This window comes from Microtus pennsylvanicus, chromosome 5, assembly GCF_037038515.1.
Source record: "Microtus pennsylvanicus isolate mMicPen1 chromosome 5, mMicPen1.hap1, whole genome shotgun sequence".
In the NCBI taxonomy this organism is placed as follows: domain Eukaryota; kingdom Metazoa; phylum Chordata; class Mammalia; order Rodentia; family Cricetidae; genus Microtus; species Microtus pennsylvanicus.
The window spans coordinates 28,927,105-28,952,961 of NC_134583.1; the positions used below are offsets into that span (position 1 = coordinate 28,927,105).

At 43.0% G+C, this 25,857-nt stretch overlaps 1 protein-coding gene across 11 annotated transcripts in view; it reads right to left on the minus strand.

The window, feature by feature from the left end:
- The window catches only part of Stau2 (staufen double-stranded RNA binding protein 2), a 332,068-nt gene that overhangs the window by 106,022 nt on the left and 200,189 nt on the right, over positions 1-25,857 (minus strand). For 10 of the 11 annotated variants that reach the window (XM_075971430.1, XM_075971425.1, XM_075971427.1 and 7 more), the window contains one exon: positions 21,878-22,185. In XM_075971430.1, the coding sequence (XP_075827545.1) occupies positions 21,878-22,185 (308 nt within the window). Of the gene's footprint in view, positions 1-20,158; positions 20,581-21,877; positions 22,186-25,857 lie in introns of those variants that run through there. The other variant, XM_075971428.1, reaches the window with a different exon arrangement.

Genomic DNA, 25,857 nt, shown 5'->3' on the forward strand with positions numbered 1-25,857 from the left:
GCAGCCCAGCTCAGGCTCTGACTTGGAGTTCACGTCTCAGCAGCAGGCAGTGACGGCTCTGTGGTACCACATGGAAGCCCAGACCTGGAAAGGGTAAACGGTGGGAGGCTGACAAGACACACACAGTGAGGGTCTCAAGATCCTTAAACTGTGCTTGATTTCTTACATCTGCTAGGATCACACTCCCGCCATGTTAGATCTAGAGTAAGGTATAAAGGCTAAACCTTTATTAATTCTAACAGCATGTTCTCAGTATGGAACATATTTGCTTCATAAATCTTGAACTAAATGAAGAGATGAACTGCTATTTCTGTAGACTTTCATCTAATGATATTTAATGATATGTAAATTATTATTTAGTGATATGTAAATTATCATTTAGTGACACGTAAATTATGAGGACCAACTTGTCACTAGCACTACATTACTTAGTTCTAGTATGTATTTCAAAAAATATATGCAATTATTTAATTTAAAAGTGAATACAAGTTGCTTATAAAACTCATTTGGTACTGTGGTTAGATCATAAGTTTTTAATAAACAAATATGTATTTTATTACTATTATAGCCCATCTTACACAATAAAATAAAAATATGTCAAGATGTACAATTTTAAGAACAAAATTAATTAGGACAATGTCTGTTACTGACTTCCCCTCAAGTTTTTGTCTTCAATCTCTTTTACCACTGAGAACTTAGCACCGTATCCATTCCTTTGTTCCCAAAATGTAAGCATTTAGCATGCTCGAGCACATCCCGGGGCTTTATGAGATGAGAGCCTGCTCGCTCCACATGCAGTATGTTTATCACTAGTGACAAACGAGCTAATGAACTCACATTATAAAGATGCAGACAGAAAGCACATATTAGGGTGAACTTTCAAAATTACATGTTTGTATTTGGTGTTCAAATTTGTCAGTGATGTATAAAGACATAAAAATTACGGGCAACGGCAACAATAGATGTGTTGTCAGCACTAAGTGACTAAGTCAATTATCTATCTGCCACAAAGGGAGCTTTCTTCTTTTGTAGGAGGAGCTCATGGTTTGATACACAACACAGACACAGACACAGACACAGACACACACACACACACACACACACAAAGAAACCACACTAAAATCTACAGGGCTTTGTACAAAACTAACTGGTTCATAAGAAAAATGATTTTCAAGGTCAAAGGGAAATTGTCGTTCAAAAACGTTCCTAAGCTTTGGAGTCTAGCTCGTGTAAGCTCTTCACTCGGCAGAGCCAGTTCAGAAGTCTATTGTATCAGGTAGGACTTCAGAACGTGGGTTTCAGAGACACGACCTTAGAAATCTTTATCTATCACACTTTATCTAAATCAGTACACACTGATAAGGTATCTTTCCACTGAATATTTATATTATATATTTTTTATTAGATAACAATAGAGGAATGTGCTACTTTCTGTTCTGGGGGAAGTTTCATCCCAACCCCTGGCATCCATATACCCAAAGAGTCTGGAATGTTCTGGTGGAAGTTCCACCCCAAGACCCTTCCCCCATCTCCAAATCCTGCCACATTTCAGAAAGACCACCAAAGGACTACCCCCGCCCCCAGAGATGCTCAAGACCACTCCCATAGGGCACTTAAACTGTCCCCCAGAAAACAGACGTTGTTTTCTGGACTCTTTTTCCCATCTCCTCTCTGTGGGGCTGGAAAAATCATCCGGGAGCGTTTTACCCATTAAACCTGGGGTTTTCTAATTCGAGCTGATTTGGTCTGATTTGGATTGCTGTATTGGCAGAGAGGCTAATGAGGTGTAGAAAATTTCACTTTCTACCGGGGAGTTGGTATTTTAGAAACATACATAGAAAGACACTTGCATTTAAAATATAATTACATTTTTGAAACGTTCTAGAAAGAACATTTATGAATTTCTGCTTCCATACCAGATGAACAGGTTTTCCTTTCCTTTTTCCCTGCTATAGACAAGCAAATTCTCCAGGCGGTGTATGTGAGACAAGAGGACGCAGGACTTGGGAGAGAGGAAGGCAGAACAAGGAGGGACCTCAGGACTCAAGAACCAGGACTTGGGAGAGAGAGGAAGGCAGAACAAGGAGGGACCTCAGGACTCAAGAACCAGCACAGTGGGGAACTTCTGCATTTTCTTTTTGTATTAAACACAGTGGACTGGGTGTGAGCTACACTGCACCCTGGAAGTACCAATATAGGGAAGAAGAAAGGGAGGGACATAGGGAAGGAAGAAAATAAGCCCCTCAAAGCAAACTCTCTCCCCAAAGGGCCAGAAAAAGAATAACAACACAGAAAACCTTAGATAGCAAGTGTCCTACTCTAGAATGTCACTGCCGCGTGGGTGGGTGGGGGCGGGGAGACAAACTTACTCCTCTTGTAACAGCAGAAGCTATTTGGGAGCTTGTAACTTCAAGCCTGTGAGACTCCAAGGAGAGTCAACTCCTCAAGCATGGTGAAAGTGAAAGGCACATGGGCGTCAAGACTTTTAGCCTGTGGCTGGCAATGGCAGGGACACTTGAGAAGCGTCACAGAGGGTCAAGACTTGACCACCACCCAGCTGCACCCAAACCCCTTCTCCCATCAGGATGTCACCCATGTGGAAAACAGTAACAAAGTGGCACCCAGCAGAAGACAAGTGGGATCATGAGGAACATGATCCTCATGTTTGTGGGTGCTATGAGGCACCAGCCCCTTCCCCCTCTCCCAACAAGTTTCCCTGTTCCCTGTTGTGAACAAACCTCTTGCGCAGGCTCAGCCAGGACCCATTATGCAATGACAAGCCCAGCCCGCCCTCAGCTGTCAGTATCATAGAGACACTTGGAAACAGGAGTTTCAGAGTACAGTACTTAAAATGCTGAGATTACAACAGAACATCACTCACACCAAGAAACAATGTGAGGGAGAGAAGACAAACATCAATGCCAGCACCAAGATGACACAGACTTATCTGACAAATATTTCTAAATATTTCAGTAATTAACTGCACACACTTATAACAAGTAGAAGAAAAATAACAGTCTTTCCAAAGAAATACAAGAATACTCAGTAGATAGGCTTACCAGCAAAGAAAGACTGAATCAATAAAATTTAGAACAAAACCTCAATCTGAAAAAAAAAAAAACCCAGAAAGAAGACTGAAAAAAAAAATGATCATAGCTTTAAGGATCTGTGGGACCATAAAAAATAATGTAATAATACACACATATCATCAGTGTTTCAAAAGGGGAAGCGATAATGGGTGGGGCTGAAAGAGAATCCTAAAAATCAACTGCTGAAATTTTAACATATTTTGGTAGAAGCCATGAGCAAGCAAGAGGAGCAAGTCCCCACAATGTAAACTCAAGGGAATCCACAAATGAAAACCACACTTCTGAGAAGAAGCAAGCTCCTGAATCAGTGAGAAGCAACTCTTGACACAAGTAGAGCCACTTCTGAACAGAAACCACAAGAGCAAGGTACCCTTGAGGGATGAGGGGGAGCCCCAAACCTTCTCAACGAAAGGGAACAAAGCCTTGGGTGGTCCCTTGAAACAATGGCTAAGCTTGAAAGGAGCCTGGCAAAGCAGCAATCTCAGAACTCCACTGAAAGAACCAACACCAATGAGGTGACTGCTGGACCCAGAAGGCTTTGCTCCTCCTGGCTGGGCCTATGAAGCACAAGTGAAACACGTCTGATGTTGGCAATGTGTGCGGAGGGGACCCGCAGACAATCCTCAGTGCACTGCGCTCAAAGCATTGAGAGGAGCAGTACGTCAATTCTGTGCGAGGCTCGTTAAAAAACGCACAGGCTCAGCAAGCACAGAGGCAGGTGTTTGCAGTCCCAGCATCTGGGAAGGGGAGGCAGGGAATCAAGGAGTTCAAGGTTATCCTTGGCTACACAGCAAAAGGCCAGCCTAGGCTACATGAGGACCTGTCTCAATAAAGAGAACAAACCTCCCCACATAGTTCCAAACTATTTCTCAAAAATCATAAAAAATTATAAAAAATCATTCAAGAACATTTTTACCTCCTCCACTCACCCATTACCACTTGAGGCAGGCAAGAGGGTGGCCCTGGGGTCCGCACCTAATGAGAAAGCAGCCTCTGCTTCCTTTCTGGGCTGCACTCTAGAGCTGACCCTGTTGTGGGGAGGGGTATGCAGATGAGCAAGCCCAGAGGTCCTGAGAGCAGGAGAGCTCACTCAGCCACCACTCCTAAGCCCCCTACAGCAAACAGGAGAGAGGGCCTTGCACCTTGCCTGGGTAAAACATTAGAGCTGGCCCTGGTGATTTGAGTGAGGGGGACCTGGATCTGAGGGCCAGTGAGCAGAACTGGCCCTGCTCCTTGCTGTAGGCTGCATGTGTGAGCTAGCTGAGGCAGTACTGGAGAGCTCACACAGATGAGGGAGAGCTGGCAGGCTGACCAACCCAGCTCCCACCCAGGCCCAGAATAGGGCTACACATGGCCCACCCCAACATCCACTGAATCTATGAACAGTTGGACCATGTAAAAGTAAGGAACCTAGAGATCCAAACCAGGATCTCCATGGCACAGGACAACAGGATATCCAAAAGGGTGAGCTGTGTGTCTCAACAGGGTGAGCTGTGTCTCAACAGGGTGAGCTGTGTGTCTCAACAGGGTGAGCTGTGTGTCTCAAAGGGTGAGCTGTGTCTCAACAGGGTGAGCTGTGTCTCAACAGGGTGAGTTGTGTGTCTCAACAGGGTGAGCTGTGTCTCAACAGGGTGAGCTGTGTGTCTCAACAGGGTGAGCTGTGTGTCAACAGGGTGAGTTGTGTGTCTCAACAGGGTGAGTTGTGTGTCTCAACAGGGTGAGCTGTGTCTCAACAGGGTGAGCTGTGTGTCTCAACAGGGTGAGTTGTGTCTCAACAGGGTGAGCTGTGTCTCAACAGGGTGAGCTGTGTGTCAACAGGGTGAGCTGTGTCTCAACAGGGTGAGCTGTGTCTCAACAACAGGGTGAGCTGTGTCTCAACAGGGTGAGCTGTGTGTCTCAACAGGGTGAGCTGTGTCTCAACAGGGTGAGCTGTGTGTGTCAACAGGGTGAGCTGTGTGTCAACAGGGTGAGCTGTGTCTCAACAGGGTGAGCTGTGTCTCAACAGGGTGAGCTGTGTGTCTCAACAGGGTGAGCTGTGTGTGTCAACAGGGTGAGCTGTGTCTCAACAGGGTGAGCTGTGTCTCAACAGGGTGAGCTGTGTGTCTCAACAGGGTGAGTTGTGTGTCTCAACAGGGTGAGCTGTGTCTCAACAGGTGAGCTGTGTGTCAACAGGGTGAGCTGTGTCTCAACAGGGTGAGTTGTGTGTCTCAACAGGGTGAGCTGTGTCTCAACAGGGTGAGTTGTGTGTCTCAACAGGGTGAGCTGTGTCTCAACAGGGTGAGTTGTGTGTCTCAACAGGGTGAGCTGTGTCTCAACAGGGTGAGCTGTGTCTCAACAGGGTGAGTTGTGTGTCTCAACAGGGTGAGCTGTGTCTCAACAGGGTGAGTTGTGTGTCTCAACAGGGTGAGCTGTGTGTCTCAACAGGGTGAGCTGTGTGTCAACAGGGTGAGCTGTGTCTCAACAGGGTGAGCTGTGTGTCTCAACAGGGTGAGCTGTGTCTCAACAGGGTGAGCTGTGTGTCAACAGGGTGAGCTGTGTCTCAACAGGGTGAGCTGTGTGTCTCAACAGGGTGAGCTGTGTGTCTCAACAGGGTGAGCTGTGTGTCTCAACAGGGTGAGCTGTGTGTCAACAGGGTGAGCTGTGTCTCAACAGGGTGAGCTGTGTGTCTCAACAGGGTGAGCTGTGTGTCAACAGGGTGAGCTGTGTGTCTCAACAACAGGGTGAGCTGTGTGTCTCAACAGGGTGAGCTGTGTGTCTCAACAGGGTGAGCTGTGTGTCTCAACAGGGTGAGCTGTGTGTCTCAACAGGGTGAGCTGTGTGTCTCAACAACAGGGTGAGCTGTGTCTCAACAGGGTGAGCTGTGTGTCTCAACAGGGTGAGCTGTGTCTCAACAACAGGGTGAGCTGTGTGTCTCAACAGGGTGAGCTGTGTGTCTCAACAACAGGGTGAGCTGTGTGTCAACAGGGTGAGCTGTGTCTCAACAGGGTGAGCTGTGTGTCTCAACAGGGTGAGCTGTGTCTCAACAACAGGGTGAGCTGTGTGTCAACAGGGTGAGCTGTGTGTCTCAACAGGGTGAGCTGTGTCTCAACAACAGGGTGAGCTGTGTGTCTCAACAGGGTGAGCTGTGTCTCAACAACAGGGTGAGCTGTGTCTCAACAGGGTGAGCTGTGTGTCTCAACAGGGTGAGCTGTGTCTCAACAACAGGGTGAGCTGTGTCTCAACAGGGTGAGCTGTGTGTCTCAACAGGGTGAGCTGTGTGTCAACAGGGTGAGCTGTGTGTCTCAACAGGGTGAGCTGTGTGTCTGAACAGGGTGAGCTGTGTGTCTCAACAGGGTGAGCTGTGTGTCAACAGGGTGAGCTGTGTCTCAACAGGGTGAGCTGTGTGTCAACAGGGTGAGCTGTGTCTCAACAGGGTGAGCTGTGTCTCAACAGGGTGAGCTGTGTCTCAACAGGGTGAGCTGTGTGTCTCAACAGGGTGAGCTGTGTCTCAACAGGGTGAGCTGTGTCTCAACAGGGTGAGCTGTGTGTCTCAACAGGGTGAGCTGTGTGTCTCAACAGGGTGAGCTGTGTGTCTCAACAGGGTGAGCTGTGTCTCAACAGGGTGAGCTGTGTGTCTCAACAGGGTGAGCTGTGTGTCTCAACAGGGTGAGCTGTGTGTCTCAACAGGGTGAGCTGTGTCTCAACAGGGTGAGCTGTGTGTCTCAACAGGGTGAGCTGTGTGTCTCAACAACAGGGTGAGCTGTGTGTCAACAGGGTGAGCTGTGTGTCTCAACAGGGTGAGCTGTGTGTCTCAACAACAGGGTGAGCTGTGTGTCAACAGGGTGAGCTGTGTCTCAACAGGGTGAGCTGTGTGTCTCAACAGGGTGAGCTGTGTGTCAACAGGGTGAGCTGTGTCTCAACAGGGTGAGCTGTGTCTCAACAGGGTGAGCTGTGTGTCTCAACAGGGTGAGCTGTGTGTCTCAACAGGGTGAGCTGTGTGTCAACAGGGTGAGCTGTGTGTCAACAGGGTGAGCTGTGTGTCAACAGGGTGAGCTGTGTGTCAACAGGGTGAGCTGTGTCTCAACAGGGTGAGCTGTGTGTCTCAACAGGGTGAGCTGTGTGTCAACAGGGTGAGCTGTGTGTCAACAGGGTGAGCTGTGTGTCTCAACAGGGTGAGCTGTGTGTCTCAACAGGGTGAGCTGTGTGTCTCAACAGGGTGAGCTGTGTGTCTCAACAGGGTGAGCTGTGTGTCTCAACAGGGTGAGCTGTGTGTCAACAGGGTGAGCTGTGTCTCAACAGGGTGAGCTGTGTGTCAACAGGGTGAGCTGTGTCTCAACAGGGTGAGCTGTGTGTCAACAGGGTGAGCTGTGTGTCAACAGGGTGAGCTGTGTCTCAACAGGGTGAGCTGTGTGTCAACAGGGTGAGCTGTGTCTCAACAGGGTGAGCTGTGTGTCAACAGGGTGAGCTGTGTCTCAACAGGGTGAGCTGTGTCTCAACAGGGTGAGCTGTGTCTCAACAGGGTGAGCTGTGTGTCAACAGGGTGAGCTGTGTCTCAACAGGGTGAGCTGTGTGTCAACAGGGTGAGCTGTGTGTCAACAGGGTGAGCTGTGTGTCAACAGGGTGAGCTGTGTGTCTCAACAGGCACACAGTTTCCACAAGATTCTTCCACCTCTTCTTCTGCTGTTTGCTTCTGTTTGGTTTCTTTGTTTGGTTTTGGTTTTTCTTTTAATCTTTGTTTTGTTTTGGGAGGGGAGGTTGCAAGGGCAGAGGATGGATCCAAGGGGATTGGAGGTGAGTTGGATCAGATGCATGGTGTGAAATCCACAAAGAATCAATAAAAGTAAAGAAAAAGAACAGTTTTACAAAGTAAGTGATCCCTATTCCTCAAAAAAATATCAAGATTATGAAATATGCAAGAATAATTACTTGATTAGAGGAGCAGGGTTGTTCCTAACTGCAGTATGGGGCCACACAATGGTCCCAGGCCTGAAAAGGGTGTCAGCCTGAAAACTATAGGATGGTTATATGGCAGCACCAGATCCAGGGTACTTCTCTACTGCAGGAAAAATACTCCTCACCATTTCCACCTGGTCCCTCCATCATTTACTAATTACAAAAAGTTCACACCCACACTATCCCACAACAGGATTTACCCATGCCAACTCCAGATTTTCCTTTGTGGCATTTCATACAGAAAGATGATATAGAACCAGGAGAGACTACTGTTTCGGAAAACAAAGTCTGTTCTGAGAAGAAATACAAAGTCTGGCGTGTGAATCCAGCCAGAACAGACAACTATTCAGAATAATGTAAGCAGTCTCTAAAACACACCATTCCTGACAGAAGGATGTAACACATAATTAGTTCTGGAAGAAGTCACTCAGACTCCAAAGACTAGAAATGAACTCATACTGACCACACTCAAGGATGTAAAAGGAAATACTCCTGTCAAAAATGACTGGATAGAAAGTCTCTACAGAGAAACAGAAACTATGAAAAAGATGCATGTGGAAATTCTAAAAGAGCACACCATCCAAAGTTCAAAACCAAACAAAACCCCAGAGGATAAATAGTAAACTTCTTTATTGCCAGAAATGATTACCACCTAGTCTAGAATGGGGAAAAAAAAACAGTCTCAGGAACCTCAGAGCAATAGCTGAGATGCGGCATGTAAGTAAAATTCCAGAAGAGAGTAAAGAAAAGATGAAGTATTGGAAGAAAACACAGATAGAATAGAATCCCCAAAATGTGCTAAAAGAGATAAATATTCACACTTCAGAAGACAAGAGGTACCCACGCAGCTATATGAATAGACGCTCCCAAAGATAAGCAGGAACTTGGCTCTTGTGCTTCTGAATGAAATGAAGATCTCTGCCAAGTGCGACTAAGCTAATTATTTCAAAGTGAGATCATCTTGAGTTTGGGGTCAACCTTAAAAGAACAAAGAAGATGGTACAGATACAGAGACATAGAGAAGGCAGATGGTGTGGATACAGACATGGAGAAGGCTGTGAGAAGGACTCATAAATGGTGAATTTACGTAGCGAGGAGCTTGGACCTGCAGCCACCGGAGCCAGAGGAGGTCTAGAGTAGAATATTCTGAGAACTTCTAGAAATAGCCATCCCTGCCACCAAGAGCTGATGTCAGGTCTCCAAATCTTGGGAGAATACTTTTCTTTTGTTGAAAGCATTGTTAATAGATTAGATATTGAGCATCTTTGTATACACAGATTTTTCCACATTTTGCTTTATTCCTGTTGGTAAATGCCAAAATGACAAGTTAGTAATTAAAAGGTTGATTCAATGGAATTAAAAATAGTACTGTTAGAATTCTAACTTTTGGTAGTGGAAGGATGAATTCATTAAGTCTCCTGCAGGTATCAATGTAAGACCCAGATTTAAAAAATATGTGAAGGCTGGAATATGATCAAATTCAAAAATAATCAAGTTAGAGTTTCATTCTGAAAGGCCAAAACTCTCACATAGGAAAAAGTATAATTTTATGCCTATACTTTGTGGTGTTGGTGGCCGAGGCCGGTCTATTTCCCATAGTCTACAGATGTAAAATTGAAGTGTTGGCAGCTGGAAGAGGCTGAAGGGATTCAGGGCTGGCAGAAGAGCTAGATATTTAAGGGAGAAATTCTAGACGCAACAGAGCTGTACAAATGACGCAGACTCTACTTGGAATACAAACTACCCAAATTCCCACCGCCGGCTGGGAGAGCGCAATGGAAAAGTACACAGAAGATAATGAACGCTGGCTGAGGTGGTGGGTCTCCAATCCGCACAGGTCAAATGACAGAAACCTATGTGAAGGTTTACTATCTTCAACTATCAGTGGGCCTGGGGCTAGCCAACTGACTTGAAATTTAGGGCATAAATCCTGAACACCAGGAGAGGCAAAAAAGAATAGACTTCCAAATTTTCTGGGCATAAATCGTCCCAACTACTGGCTTACAACTGTACCACACAGCATAGAGGGACCACAGGGGAAAGCCACAGATCCTGAATGAAAAGAACTGGGGGTCACCCAGGGTATTAGCATGGGGAAGATAGTTTATAGCTCAGTCCAAGAGGCATAACAGGCTAGTAGACCAAAAGGCAAAAAGACTCATCCACAAAAGATGATCCAGAGTTCATTTCTCAAATGTAAAGACATTCAGGAACAGGCAAGAGCAGGGAGGAGTTACTACTGACACACTTCCTCAGAGAACACCCTGAGGCTACATACCAACCCCTCTGCTAACTGGGGAGGAACCCACACAGACACATATAGCTTTAAAAATAAAACGTCTTTGAGACTTTAGGTAACCAAGGGTTTTTTAGATAAGACCAAATGGGCAAAATCTATTGCTGGGGGAGGGGGTGTACTGAAAGATTTGATTTCAACAAAACATAAAACCTTTTCAAAAAATCACATTATAAAAAGATGGGTCAGAGGCAGGGAAATCTCTGAGCTCCAGGTCAGCCTGGGCTATGGAGCAAGCTCCAGGACAGTCAGGGCTACACAGAGAAACCCTGTCTCAAAACAAAACAAAACAAAACAAAACAAAACAACATTGCAATTTAACACAATTTGAAACAGTGACTGCAGGCACTTCATACATGGCCAGTGAACCACTGGGGGTGTGGCCACTGGGCCATTCCCTATGCTCCAGCGGATGACTCTAACCTACACATCTATCAGCACACTAAGGGGACTTAGTGCGTGTATGTGTGTGTGTAATATAATTTAGGGTTATACTTAAAAAGAAAAAATAGAGGACATGAGGTTGGTAAGAGGATGTGCGTGAGGACCCAGGGGCAGTGGGTATGATCACACTTCACTGTATATACTGTGAAACTCTTGGAGAATATACTTTTTAAAAAAGACTTGGTTTTAGTGACAGTGTCCTTTGCTTTACAGAAGCTTCTCAGTTTTAGTAGGTCCCATTTATTCAATGTTGCCCTTAATGCCTGTGCTGCTGGGGTTATACATAGGAAGCGATCTCCTGTGCCCATGTGTTGTAGAGTACTTCCCACTTTCTCTTCTATCTGGTTCAGTGTGCTCGGACTGATATTGAGATCTTTAATCCATTTGGACTTGAGTTTTGTGCATGGTGATAAATATGGATCTATTTTCATTCTTCTACAGATTGACATCCAGTTATGCCAGCACACTTTGTTGAAGATGCTCTCTTTTTTTCCATTGTATATTTTTAGCTCCTTTATCGAAAATCAGGTTTCATAGGTTTGTGGGTTAAAGTCAGGGTCTTCTATTCGATTCCATTGGTCAACTTCTCTGTTTTTATGCCAATACCAAGCTGTTTTCAGTACTGTAGCTCTGTAATAGAGTTTGAAGTCAGGGATGGTAATGCCTCCAGACAATCCTTTATTGTATAGGATTGTTTTAGCTATCCTAGGTTTTTTTGTTTTTCCATATGAAGTTGATTATTGTCTTCTCCAGATCTGTGAAGAATTTTGATGGGATTTTGATGAGGATAGAATTGAATCTATAGATTGCTTTTGGTAGAATTGCCATTTTTACTATGTTGATCCTCCCAATCCAAGAGCAAAGGAGATCCTTCCATTTTCTGGTGTCCTCTAAGACAAAAAGGCAACCCACTGACTGGGAGAAGATCTTCACCAACCCTGCAACTGACAAAGGTCTGATTTCCAAAATATATAAAGAACTCAAGAAACTAGACTGTAAAAAACTAATCAACCCAATTATAAAATGGGGCACTGAGCTGAACAGAAAATTCTCAACAGAAGAACTTCAAATGGCCAAAAGACACTTAAGGTCATGCTCAACTTCCTTAGCGATCAGGGAAATGCAAATCAAGACAACTTTAAGATACCATCTTACACCTGCCAGAATGGTTAAAATCAAAAACACCAATGATAGCCTTTGCTGGAGAGGTTGTGGAGAAAGGGGTACCCTCATCCATTGCTGGTGGGAATGCAAACTTGTGCAACCACTCTGGAAAGCAGTGTGGTGGTTTCTCAGGAAATTCGGGATCAACCTACCCCTGGACCCAGCAATACCACTCTTGGGAATATACCCAAGAGATGCCCTATCATACAACAAAAGTATATGCTCAACTATGTTCATAGCAGCATTGTTTGTAATAGCCAGAACCTGGAAACAACCTAGATGCCCTTCAACGGAAGAATGGATGAAGAAAGTATGGAATATATACATATTAGAGTACTACTCAGCTCAGTAAAAACAATGACTTCTTGAATTTTGCATGCAAATGGACGGAAATAGAAAACACTATCCTGAGTGAGGTAAGCCAGACCCAAAAAGAGGAACATGGGATGTACTCACTCATATTTGGTTTCTAGCCATAAATAAAGGACATTGAGGCTATAATTCGTGATCCTAGAGAAGCTAAATAAAAAGGTGAACCCAAAGAAAGACGTATAGTCATCCTCCTGGAGATTAACCTTCATCGGGCAATGAAAGCAGACAGAGACAGAGACCCAAATTGGAACACCGGACTGAAATTCCAAGGTCCAAATCAGGAGCAGAAGGAGAGAGAGCACGAGCAAGGAACTCAGGACCGCGAGGGGTGCACCCACATACTGAGACATTGGGGATGATCTATAGGGAACTCAACAAGGCCAGCTTGACTGGGTCTGAAAAAGCATGGGATAAAACCGGACTCGCTGAACATAGCAGACAATGAGGACTGCTGAGAAGTCAAGATCAATGACACTGGGTTTTGATCCTACTGCACGTACTGGCTTTGTAGGAGCCTAGGCAGTTTGGATGCTCACCTTACTAGACCTGGAAGGAGATAGGAAGTCCTTGGACTTCCCAAAAGGCAGGGAACCCGGACTGCTCTTCGGGCTGATGAGGGAGGGGGACTTGATTGGTGGAGGGGGAGGGATATGGGAGGCGGTGGAGGGGAGGAGGCAGAAATCTTTAATAAATAAATAAAAATAAATAAATAAAAATTAAAAAAAAGACTTGGTTAAGTGACAGTGGACTACAGCTAGAACGTCAGAGGCACACCACCACACCCAATAGAATAAGTAGGGTTAGAAAGACTGAACATAGGAGCAGCAGGCCTCACACTGGTACGAGACACAACACTGAATAAAAAGTACATGTACACTGACCGTATGAGCCAGCAATTCCACTCGAGGCTGTTTTCCCAAGGGGAAACAGAAATTGGATAAACTTTTGCATATAAATGTTCAGAAATCTATTATTCATAATAGTGCCAAACTTGTAACAACCCAAATGTCCATCAACATGTAAACTGAGAGACAGTTTTTGGTATACAGCCATCCAATGGGCTATGTAAACTGAGAGATGGTTTTTGGTATACAATGGGCTAGTGTTAGCAACAAACAGGAACAAAGTGTCAACTCACAAGACAAGGATGAATCTCAAGAACAAAAGCTTGAATCCATCCATACAAAAGCAGACACCCTCAGTGCCACAAAGGATCCCACAGCTGTCCAGAGCTGGGGAGGCAATGAGGCACAAGCACACACTTCACAGTCGTGAGAGCAGCAGTTACATGGTCGGAGACATTTTAGAAGGGAGGCAGACTACAACTAAAATGAATACATTTTACAGTCTGTAAACTATTTCTCGACAGTGTTGGTGAAAACATTAAAAAGTACAGCTAAGGTGATCACAACCGGAGCCCAGTGTCAGTATTACACCTGCCACAGTTCCGAATGATGCATCGCGGCCGTAATGCTGACCCTGCAGACATGCCTAAGCGATTTCCTCCCTCTCTGCACGCTCCAGACTCCTGTTCTCTAGTTCCGAATGATGCATCGCGGCTGCAATGCTGACCCTACAGACATACCTAAGCGATTTCCTTCCTCTCTGCATGCTCCAGACTCCTGTTCTCTAGTTCCGAATGATGCATCGCGGCCGTAATGCTGACCCTGCAGACATGCCTAAGCGATTTCCTCCCTCTCTGCACGCTCCAGACTCCTGTTCTCTAGTTCCGAATGATGCATCGCGGCTGCAATGCTGACCCTACAGACATACCTAAGCGATTTCCTTCCTCTCTGCATGCTCCAGACTCCTGTTCTCTGACTGCTGTGTTTGTGCCATATGCTCAGCGTCACATGCTCTGCTGGTTGGTCTGGTCTGTCCTGGTGGTAGGGGCTCAAAATGTACTGGTTACAGCAATGACCAAATGGATCTCTTGCATGTCAGAGCAATCCGCCAGGACTTGGCCACTCTCCATAGCTAACTCTATTTGTGTCCACGGACCCAGTCCCATGTATATAGCGATGACTCAGATCTGTGTGTTCCATCTGCTACCTCCCATCGAGGTGGACAACTGCACTTAACATCCCACAGGCAGCCAAAGTTTCATAGGTATAAAAATTAGACTCCCACTTCCGCTGAGCTTTTCCATTTTATCCACAGTGAAGGAAAAACCTTGCCTGCCGCACTTCACACTCATAATACCATCAAATGGTCACACTTAAATGTTAACAACACAACATTGCTTTGAAGTCGACACAAGACTGCTGAGTGGTCTCAGTTACATCTGAGATGACTGTATTATAACCTCATTCTGTTATGCTTGCTGGCCCTATTATAATTCAAACTTTGCCATTTTTCTTACATTTGTATAAAAAGACCTCAACAGGTCTTTTTGCCTGTTTGCCTTCACTTATGATATATATAGAATGATCTTTCTGCACATCAATCATATTTGTACTCAAAGTCTGCCTATAGTGAACTCCCAATGAAACATACATGGCATTTCAGGTTCCCCACTAGCCACACCCACAAACGTCCACAAAGTCCACTTATGTCTTCAATACTTTGCCTCTTCTGCCTGAAGCTGCTTCTCTGTAACAGCGGTTCTTAGCTTTCTGTATTGGTCTGACTTACCCATCAGTCCCCACTTTAACCATCACTTCTGTACTCAATGCTTTATTTGCTCAGTGTCTAAACAAGGGCTTGTTTCCTGTCCTTTGCTCCACCAGTTTCCAGCATACAGTGAGATAAAATTTTATAGTCTGATTAAGCTTGTATCCATCTGGTTCTTCACATACAAACTAAAGGAAGGGACAAGTTTGTCAATATTATCTACTACCTCTTTACTCACAGTGAAAGTTCAAACTGTGAGCTTAGTAACATTTTCCAGGAGTCTTTGTTTTCCAAAATATTCCAATCAATAAAATTGGTTCAAGATTTTGCTTATATTTAAATAGGATAGTAGCACACATAGTTATGTTTTTCTGATAGTTAAGTATTTTTGTTATATTATTTATTTAACATTTGTGTGCCATCACGACAATGTATGTGGAGGATGAAGACAAGCTGCAGGAGTTGGCTGTCTCCTTCCACCCTGTGGGTCCTCAGGATTGATCTCAGGCTGTCAGTCTTGGTGGCAAGTATCTTTACCCAATAGGTCATCTCATTATTCCTAAATCTTTTGCTGATGTGGCCATGGCCATATCAAGGTGGTAGAATTTCTAGAACTTAAAATATGCCAAGTTTTAAAATATAAGCACAATTAGGATAGTAACTTATTATATTTAATTTCTATATCCTTAAATATATGTAATTTTTGTTTTGTTTTGCTTGAGACAGGGTCTCTCTGTGTAGCCTTGGCTGTCCTGGAACTCACTCTGTAGACCAGACTGGCCTCAAACTCGCAGAGATCCTCCTGCCTCTGCCTCCCGAGTGCTGGGATCAAAGGTGTGCACTATCACTTATTTTAGAACAAAACCCAAATTTCCTTTCAGCTCAAAACAGTCAAAATTTTTAGATGGCTCAGACCAGTGGTACAAAGTTAAGGCCAGAAATACAGCTATTCGTTATTGGCTTCTGGTTAAAACAAACTCGTATTCATAGACCACAGGCTAGCACCACACACTAGCCCTACTACAGGGGCCGGTCTTCAAACACCATACAACTATTATGCCTTGCAATTAAAAAAAAATAGTGAGCAGCAAAAGATTTGCAAGCACAAATGTGTCAGGTACTTTTGACATAATAATGTACATAATATCTATATCAATGTATACTATAAGCCAATCCATAAATATCAGTTTCCTTCCCTTGTTTATCCTTGTGTCTCTTAAATAGGGACACACCCCCATGTGTTTGAGGGGTTTTTGAGTTTGAACAATCATTTATACTCATTATTTCAGAGTGTTTCCTTTCTTTTGTGGAGGCTGGTGAGATGGTAAAGCCACCTTCAGTCAAGCTTGATGACCTGAATTCAATCCCTGGAATTCCCATTCTAGAAGGAGAGAATGGAGACTCTTCCGACCTCCACATGCACACACAATCATACACACATAAAGCCCACCCTCAACAACCAACCAACCAACCAACCAACCAACCAACCAACCAACCAACCAACCAGTCAATCAACCAACCAGTCAACCAATCAACCAACCAACTAACCAGTCAATCAACCAACTATCCAATCAACCAACCAACCAGCCAGCCAACCAACCAACAAACCAACCAACCAACCAACCAGGCAGCCAACCAACCAGCCAGTCAATCGATGCAATGAAATTAAAGAGCTTCCTGGTGCAAGGAGAAAGTAACCTATATGGAAATTTAGGTATCTTTATAGACAGCACTGAATGTTGGAAAAAAGGGCAACACTGGGATCATTCAACATGACACAACTGTAAGCCCTACAACGGGTAAAAAAATATGTCAAGAGTAGAAAAAAAAATCCACAGCATCGCCAATCGTTCTACTAAAAAGAAATATAATCCACATTAAAATAAAAAACAAATTTTCTTTCAGATATTTTATCTTCAAAGAATTCCAAATAGAAAAGTCTTCATGTTGAGTTGAAATATCTTCTGACAAACAAAACAGGTCACAGACTATTTGACTTAGGAAGGACACAAGATTACAGATTTTTTTTTCTCCTGCACTGGTCACTTGTTTCAGGTGGATACTGAGGAAGTTCCTGGAATGGAGTGACTCTACCTTACTTGCAGACTAGATTTCTTTTGAAACTACTATGTCCATGCTGTTGCAGAAAGGCTCAAGATGAGCATCTTTACCTTTAGAGTTCTAAAACACTAGGCTTATGTTTTTATGTGGGAAAATGTAGCATGTCATCCTTTACTCTCAAAGTTTATACAATTGGTACTGTTTAATGTATATATTACAACTATTTAGAATAGGGTCAGTTTTGAACAGTGTAGTGGAAAACTAAGGACTCTTTACTCAAGACCTTGTTTCTTACCTGTCTACCTGTTCTCATCAAAGTATGTTTTCTTATATATACCAGTATTTCTTTCTTCAAACATGGAATTTTTCTTTACAGTCTTTTATCTTTCAGTAAAGTGATATGATTTGGGATTCTGCAATGGAAGTGTTCTATAACCCCTTTTTATAATAGTTATATGATGTGTAGTTTGCAAACTTCAGGGGGTCTAGCCCAGTGTAAAGTGTAACAATATCTAACACAGTAAGTCAAATTGCATGAACTTGAGTTGCCTAAAGAATACCCTTGAGTTTCAAGATCACTGCAGGAAGACTAAATACAAACCTAATTTTTCAAGTCTTTGAAAAGTAGCTGATGTTAAACCCAAGAGGTGCTTTCAAGCATAACTGGAAACCACAGCAGCACATGCTAAGCCCAGACCGAAACCACACGTGTGTCCTTCTTGCTGCTCTATACTGTGATCTGCATCATAGCTTAGATGAGAGTCTGAGCTCAGATGTAGCACAGTAAAGGTCATGTTTCAAGGAGAATGTGAAATGGGGGATGTAAAATGGCGGGTACAATGCTATGTGGAGTGTAGAGGAATGGCTTCTTTCTCCATATTCTAGTTGCAAAATTGTCCTTTATTGTCCATTTAGAAACACGTACCCCATTTTAAAAAAAAACAAACACCTCCACCACCACCAACAAGAGTACCCCACTGTAAACAGCCACTCAATATATAAACATCCAGTGTGGAGACGACAAGGGAAGAAAGAGCCTACTCTCTTCCACCTGTCCGTGTCCCCACCACAGTGCGATCTGCATTAATGTCACACCAAACACAAGTAAACACTGAAAAGCTTGGACCACCACAGTGAACTCTGAGCAGCTAACTTCTCAAGAGAAGGCGGATGAAATGTATTAGTGTAAGTTTTATCTGAAGAAGAACTTCCCTCTTTGAGTCCATATTCTCCTTTTGCTAGGGATGACGTCACTATCTAAAACTCACATTTTGAAAAATAAACTAAAATAGTTTAACTGAAATACCAATTAAGTGCTTTCTTATATCACTAATATGAGGAATAAAATATTTTATCTTAAAGGAATCACAAATTATACCATTCAGTGACTATTGATCCAGTTTCAGAGAAGAACAAACTGCAATTAAATGCATGTAAGAAAAAAATCTACAAAAATTATTCATTTTCATTTCAAATTAAATTTTCTTAATGTCTCCTTTAAACAATAAATTGATCATTCTATTATTTACTAGTAATGTGAGTCCAGAAAGGAAGGTCAAAGTGTTCCAGTCATTTTTGTCATGGTTTCCTTACAATACTGAATAACTCTGAAGCTGTGTGGCACTGGAACTAAAGACTAGCAAGGTTTACAAGAAACCCTGCAACACTAGGACTTACTTATAATGTTGACTTTTTTCTCAAATGTGCAGAGTTATAGATGCAGACTAATTATGTTAGACAACATCTGGGGTTCACAAACCAGTGACATATTTTTCTAAAAATGATATATCAGAACGAATGCTCAGAGTTTTAAAATGTAATTAAAATATACTCAATAAAACTTCAGAGAAAAATACTCATTTATGAAAAGGTTCAAAAGACATATTTCTAAGATACTAAAAATATTTTGGTGGTAGGAGCTAGAAAGATGGCTCAGCAGCTGAGAGCAGATTGCTCTTGTAAAGGACTTGAGTCCAGTTCCCAGCACCCACCTGTGACCCAGCTCCAGAGGATCTGACCCCGCTGGTGCACACACCCGGAATAAAATGTAAACTCTTGGGTGGGAGTTACTGAGAACAAAGGGGTGAGTAGGAACGTGCGTGTCAGTCTCACTCGGCTCTGGGGCATCAGTTTGTTGTGAGTGTGCACTGTGTACTGATTCTGTTACTTTAGTGGGTCAGACAGAAGGGTGTGCACATGACACCTGCATTTGCCTTGGCAAACCAGCCTTCCGTCATCTGCAAATTTCAATTAAAGACTGGGAAGTGAAAATAAAATAAAATTAAAGCAACTTTTTTAAGACTCAAGTATTTTTACCTGGCAACACAATACAACTAACACATAGCATAACTTCATTAGTCTTCAGTCAGTTTGCAATGGACAAAGGAAAGCCCAAGAAGAATCTGCGCAACATTCTTACAGAATGACAACTGCTCAGTGTGAAATGAAATGAAATGTTACTGACCTAGAAACAAACAAAATCATTTATTGTTTTTCAAATTCCAGAAATAAAGGTAACAGAAGGACATACAATCTCTAATAAACTGGTCTTAAAATTTCTAGCTACAGTCTAATTAGATCATGTAAGAAACAAAAATTCTGTATGATTTTCTACCTGAGAAAATTACCCAGAAAAGAAATATGCTTTAATACTCTTAACCACAAAGAACCTTCCACAGTGGCATGATGGGAATACGTGTGACAGCCTGGAGTCCACTCCCAGAGTGGCTGCTGGCTGCGGCTGCGAACTGGGACCACCGGCAGCACACTTTCCATCAGCACCAGCCCATCCCAGTGAAGAAGCACAGTGATAGTTAGACATCTGCTTAGAGTCGTCAATATGTAAAAACCATGGTACACAGATCTGCAAATGTTTAACCTGCCCATAAATAAGAGCATATTACCTCAGCACAAGCTTTTAAGAGCGGCCTAAACATCCAGCCCAGCCATGGGGGTAGCAGACTGCATGTTGGCTAAAGTGAAGATAGGATAAAATTATAACCATTATCATTGCCAAGAACTAATGCAGAAAGAACTTAAAAAAACTTCAGTTCTTCTGGCAGCAAAATTCTATCTGTCGTTATTGAACGAAGGAAAACTCACCCCAGTGCTGAATGAAACTTGTGCTGTGTGTACAGAAGTGGAGCGTCACTCGCAGACATCTCTCAAGGACTACATTTATAAATGATTTTCTTTGCAGCACAGTTTATTTTAAATTATCTTATGTAGATTATTGGTAGAACTAATATCATTCTATTACTTTAACTATATGAATCAAAGTCTTTTGTTTAAACAGCGATTTATTGTAATTCTTAAGGTAAACAACAAATTCTAAAATTATAACTCGAAATTCAGCATTTAAATTTCAGATGACAGAGTCAATCATTGGTAACATCTTCTTCAACCTCATATTAATAATCTGATTTAAAAACACTAGCAACTACCTGGCGATAGAGTTTAAGGACTCAGAAGGGATCTGTGAAGTAAGAAAACCAAACCAAACATGCGAAATACTCCCAACACATGATCTTCTTTCTCACTGTATAACGACCCCGTGAGACGTTCATAGCACATGATCGTTCTGCACAATACAGATCTTCTAGAACATTTCTACAAGAAAGTACAGGTTTTGGTCTTGAGGGGAAGATTAGATGGAGGTGGAAAACAGTGAAAGGTAGGGAGTCGTAGCTTCTCACACGGAGGCGAGCTGTAGCTCCATCCAGCAGGCTGGCAGCTGGATTTCAGTGCACAGCTTCAAGGCAACTACCAGCCAGCACACGAGCTTCCCTTCCACAGTAACAATTCTTTTAAAAGCTCTCATAAAGGAGTGTTGGTTTTATGGGGTATTTTTCCCACAAAAGGGAACAAAGAATAGAGGAGAAGCTTCATTCCCAAATCAGCACATGATCCAGTACAGCTGAAGTCATTATTATACCTCAAACAACTAGAAAGCATTCCATGACGGTCAGTCCCACGTTTAATGAATCCTAAGGTAATATGCTTCAAGGATGCTGAACCTTAAAAATGTACCTGCATTATCACTTACTGTAGGAAGGTAAATTTAAAACTGCCTTTAATTCAAATCATCGCAGAAAACTCAACCATAATTGTAAAAAGAGGGGAAATGATGTAAAACACCAATACCCCATGTCTCAAGGCAGAACTTTGTTTTTGGGAAACAAAGTAAGAAGACAGACACAGCAAACAATGCCGTCTAGCTGTCTGAGGTATAACACCGAGCGTCTGCTGTCCTGGGTCCTGTGCTGAGCCAGGAGGTGCAGAAGCACCACAGCTGTATGTGGTGAGCTCAGCCAGCACACAGCTCAACTGTGTGAATGGATTTGGAACGAAGCTTCTCCTCTTATTTATTCTGTGTCCCTTTTTGGGGAAAATACCCTACAAAACCAACTCCTTTATATTTATGAGAGCTTTTAAAAGAACTGATAACCATGGGAAGGGAAGCTCATGTGTGGTGGCTGGTAGGTGCCTTGAAAGTTATGTGCTGAAATCTAACTGCCAATCGACTGGATGGAACTGCAGCTTTTTAACTGGAGGACAGGATAGAAGAGGAAGGCTGGGATGGAGGGATGGAGGGAGAGGAGAAGAGGAGAGGGAGAGAAGGAAGAAAGGAAGTGAGGGAGAGGGAGACAGTGAATGAGAGTATAAATGTGAATATGAATATGGAAGAGAGTCAGGCAGCAAGAGAATTACTAGACAGAAGTGAGAGAAAGCAAGGTATGTGCTGTGGCTCTCTTTCTTCTGTTTTCTGTGTTCCTAAATAATTTACAATGCAAGTGACATGGAAGCCACATTAGCAGGCAAAAATGAGCCTTCTGATGGACAGAGATGAAGGATTGGGGCTAATGGGTTGCTTTACTTTCTCTTGTTTTTTTCTTTTCAATCATACCTGAAAGCCTTGAATCCTTGCTAAATATTCCAGTTGTTTTGAAGGCTGTACTGGAGAACAAGGGGGAGTAGGAGAACTTCCTTTTAAACCTATGGCTTCAGCTGTAGGAGATGTTCCACTCATAAGGAGTTCCCTGGCAACTGTGGCTGAACTAGCCGATGAGGGAGACATGCTGAAGAAAGAACTTGAAGGTTGGTTCATATCTTTGGGTGACAGGTAGCCTAGAGTCGTGCCAGAGGTCACTCTGTGGCGGCTGGCTTCCATCTCTTGATAAACATCAGGAGAAAGATGAAGAATTCCTTTTGGAGCTATGAATAAAATAAAGGCACGGTGTTAATATACTTAAACTAATGAAAAGAGAAACACTTTATAGCATTATTAAGTCAATGGCTTCCTTTGCTACAGTGAAAAAGGAACGAGAAACTGCCCATTAATGGGAGGACTGGGAATGAGCACCGTCTTCACCCTGAAGCTCAAGATCTTGTACCTTATTTAAAAGGGAAAACACCACCAAACACTGAGGCAAAGAAGACAAAATGAAGACAGCTTCAGTTCAAATATTTTCAGAGACAAACCTCAACATGGTCCCAGTGACACCATGGAACATGGATTCCAAAATGACCTCCAGCAGCAGGATGGGCCACGACACCAACATGACCTCAGGCGGCAGCACAGCAGACTCCCTAGAGCTGCTGGAAGGTCCCACAGGTATAGCTGCTGCCATCTTGAATCATAAATCCTTTTTCTTTTATTTTAAATTATACTTACGTATTTGTAAGGAGACCAGAGAGGGTGTTGGATCCCTAGAACTGCAGTTACAGGCAGTTGTGAGCCACCTGATGTGGGTACTGGGACCCTAACTCAGGTCTTCCACAAGAGTATTAAATACTTTAAACCACCGAGTCATCTTTCCAGACATGAACGCTTTTTAACTGTTAGTTCTGGGTTAGGTTAGGAAAAGTGGCTATTACAACCTTTACCGTTCTCTCTTCTCAATGGCCCTGGGTGGCTGAGTATGCCACACCCACTAGCATTCTCAGACAGGCTAAACAGAAATCAAACATCTGAATGGACCTCAGAAGAGCTGAAGTAGCCGGGCGATGGTGGCGCACGCCTTTAATCCCAGCACTCGGGAGGCAGAGGCAGGCGGATCTCTGTGAGTTCGAGACCAGCCTGGTCTACAGAGCTAGTTCCAGGACAGGCTCCAAAGCCACAGAGAAACCCTGTCTCGAAAAACCAAAAAAAAAAAAAAAAAAAAAAAAAGAAGAGCTGAAGTAATGGCACGTGATCATCTTTTTCTCTTCTTAGGAAGAATCTTGGATCTGGTATGAGGGTTGCCTCAGTTCTAAGAACAATGCCACAGGCTAGGAATATAGCACAAAGATATTTAATTTTGCCCTACCACTTTTGGTATAAGTAGTGTCACATGGCTGTTTTCTGCTTGCCTGGGGTTCAGGAGCCTCTTTGCTAGTTCCAGATTTTTCATCAACGGAATATGCCCATGTATGTACTCTTGCAAGTTGGTATGTTTGTGGAGATAAAAAGGGTCCAGGGCTTCACAGTCTAGATTCTCTTGCTTTGATCATGCACTGGTTTACCATCACTGACACTACAGTGTCTGAACATTTTCAGATGACACAGGAAGTCCTTTTGACTCCTACCATATTCTTTATGAAGAGCCTATACTCCAGATGCACATTCCTATTGTTCAGGCTGAGGACTATACACACATGTCCACACATTTTCTTCCACTCCCTCACTGCTCCTAACTTCAATTCCAAGGGGTGTGGTTCTGGGCACTGTGCCAATGATTCTGTCTGGCTGGAAGTCATTGACAACTGGTTAGGGCAAGAAAATGAAAATAGATCTCAGGTACAGGAGTGAGGAGAGAACTAGGGCAGATGCACAGCACGGACATGGTAACGGCCTGGAGAGTCTGTGCTGCAAGAACCCTCCGACAGTGTCTCACCACCAGATCCAGAGAGAGTGAAAGCTGCAAGGGCGAAGGCAGGGTTCCTGGATCCCTATTCTGACAGCACAACAAAGCTTTGTGCTTTCACACAACTAAACCAGCTTAAAATATCTACTCAGTTTTATAGGGCTCTTTATACCTTTGGGTTAATTTTCAAGTTCTGTATTAATAAGTGTTAGTATTTTTCAATTAAAAAAATTGATTCAAAAATGTGAAGAAAAAAGGAACCGGAGAAAATACAGCAAAATCTCCACAGCCAGCAGAAGACAAATATAAGACAAAACAAAGATGATTTTAGTCGTTTTCATCTACATACATTTTACTTGTTGTAACTTCAAAAGAAATCAAATCAAAGACCATTACAAGAATTTTGTTGTCTAAAAAGAACACTTCTGTCCTAGTATTAAAAGCATGGCATTTTGGTTCTAAGAACTGTTGTTCTTAAAGCAGCTCCAGGATTAGGCAGGAACAGCCTGGTGGTGGAGCTCTTCCCAGTACTGCATGAAAGGAATCCACACTGCTACGCGTTCAATTGTTTCTAATTTTGGCAACTATAAACATAATGATGAGCATTCTTGCAGTTAAATCCTTGTTCACATGAACATTTGTTTCCTTTCAGTGGAAGTAGAATTCTAACTCAAAGGCTATGCACTTCAGATTCTTTTTTATTTTACATTACTGAAGTGTCCTCCCAATAAAAAATTGTACTCACTTCACATTCCCACAGAAATATCTGAAAGTGCCTTATTTCCTACTCTGGACTCGATATTATACTTGAAGAACGTTGCCTTTATTAACAGTGGTGGAGGGCAGGTCAGTGGTTGCCTGGGAGTGGAGCTGGCAAGAACGACAGACTACAGAAGGCATGAGGATATGTTGGCAGGTAGAAACGGTCACCTCACAGGATTATAAACGTGTCAAAGGGATCAAAGTGTGCCTGCACATGCAGTTTATCACACTTCAATTGACATTATGAAAATATTTTCAGTTTCATTCTGAGATTCCTGAAGGCAGGATCGCCATTTCAAACTGATGTAAAGATTAGGAAGGAATTCTTGGCAGCAGTAGATTTTTCTCATTCAAAATAAAGCAGCTAAGAGCAGGACTGAACAAGATGGTTTCAGCTCAGAATTCTAAAAAATTTTCAAAGAAGAACTAATACCAATACTCCTCAAGTTGTTCCACATAATAGAAACAGAAGGAACATTGCCAAACTCTTTTTATGAGGCTACAGATTACCAATACCCAAACCACATAAAGACATTTCTAAGAAAGAGAACAACAGACCTATCTTACTCATGAACTGGTGTAGGAGGGTCTTCTGTGTTATTTTCATTGGTTAAATAAAGAGACTGCCTTGGCCTTTCAATAGGGCAGAAAATTAAGTGGGCAGGGTAGACAGAACAGAATGCTGAGAGGAAGAAGGCAATGTGGCAGATGTCATGGCTCTCCTCTCCAAGATGGACACTGATTAGACTCATGCCGGTAAGCCACAGTCAAGTGGAGATACAGATTATTAGAAATGGGTTAGATCAATATGTGAGAATTAGCCGGAGATAATGGGCCAGGCAGTGTTTAATTAATACAATTTCCATGTGGTTATTTTGGGTATAAACTAGCTGGGTGGCGAGGATGCAGTCAGCCGCTCCTATTACAACAATGAACATTGATGCAAAAATACTAAATAAAATACTGGCAAACTAAATCCAAGAATACATCAGAACCATCATCCACCATGATCAAGTCAGCTTCATCCCAGAGATGCAGGGATGGTTCAACATACGAAAATCTGTCAACATAATCCACCATATAAATAAGCTGAAAAATAAAAACCACATGATCATCTCATTAGATGCAGAAACACCTTTTGACAAAATACGACATCCCTTCATGATAAAGGTCTTGGAGAGAGCAGGGATACACGGAACATACCTAAACATAATAAAGGAAATAATACAGCAAGCCAACAACCAACATCAAACTAAATGGAGAGAAACTCACAGTGATC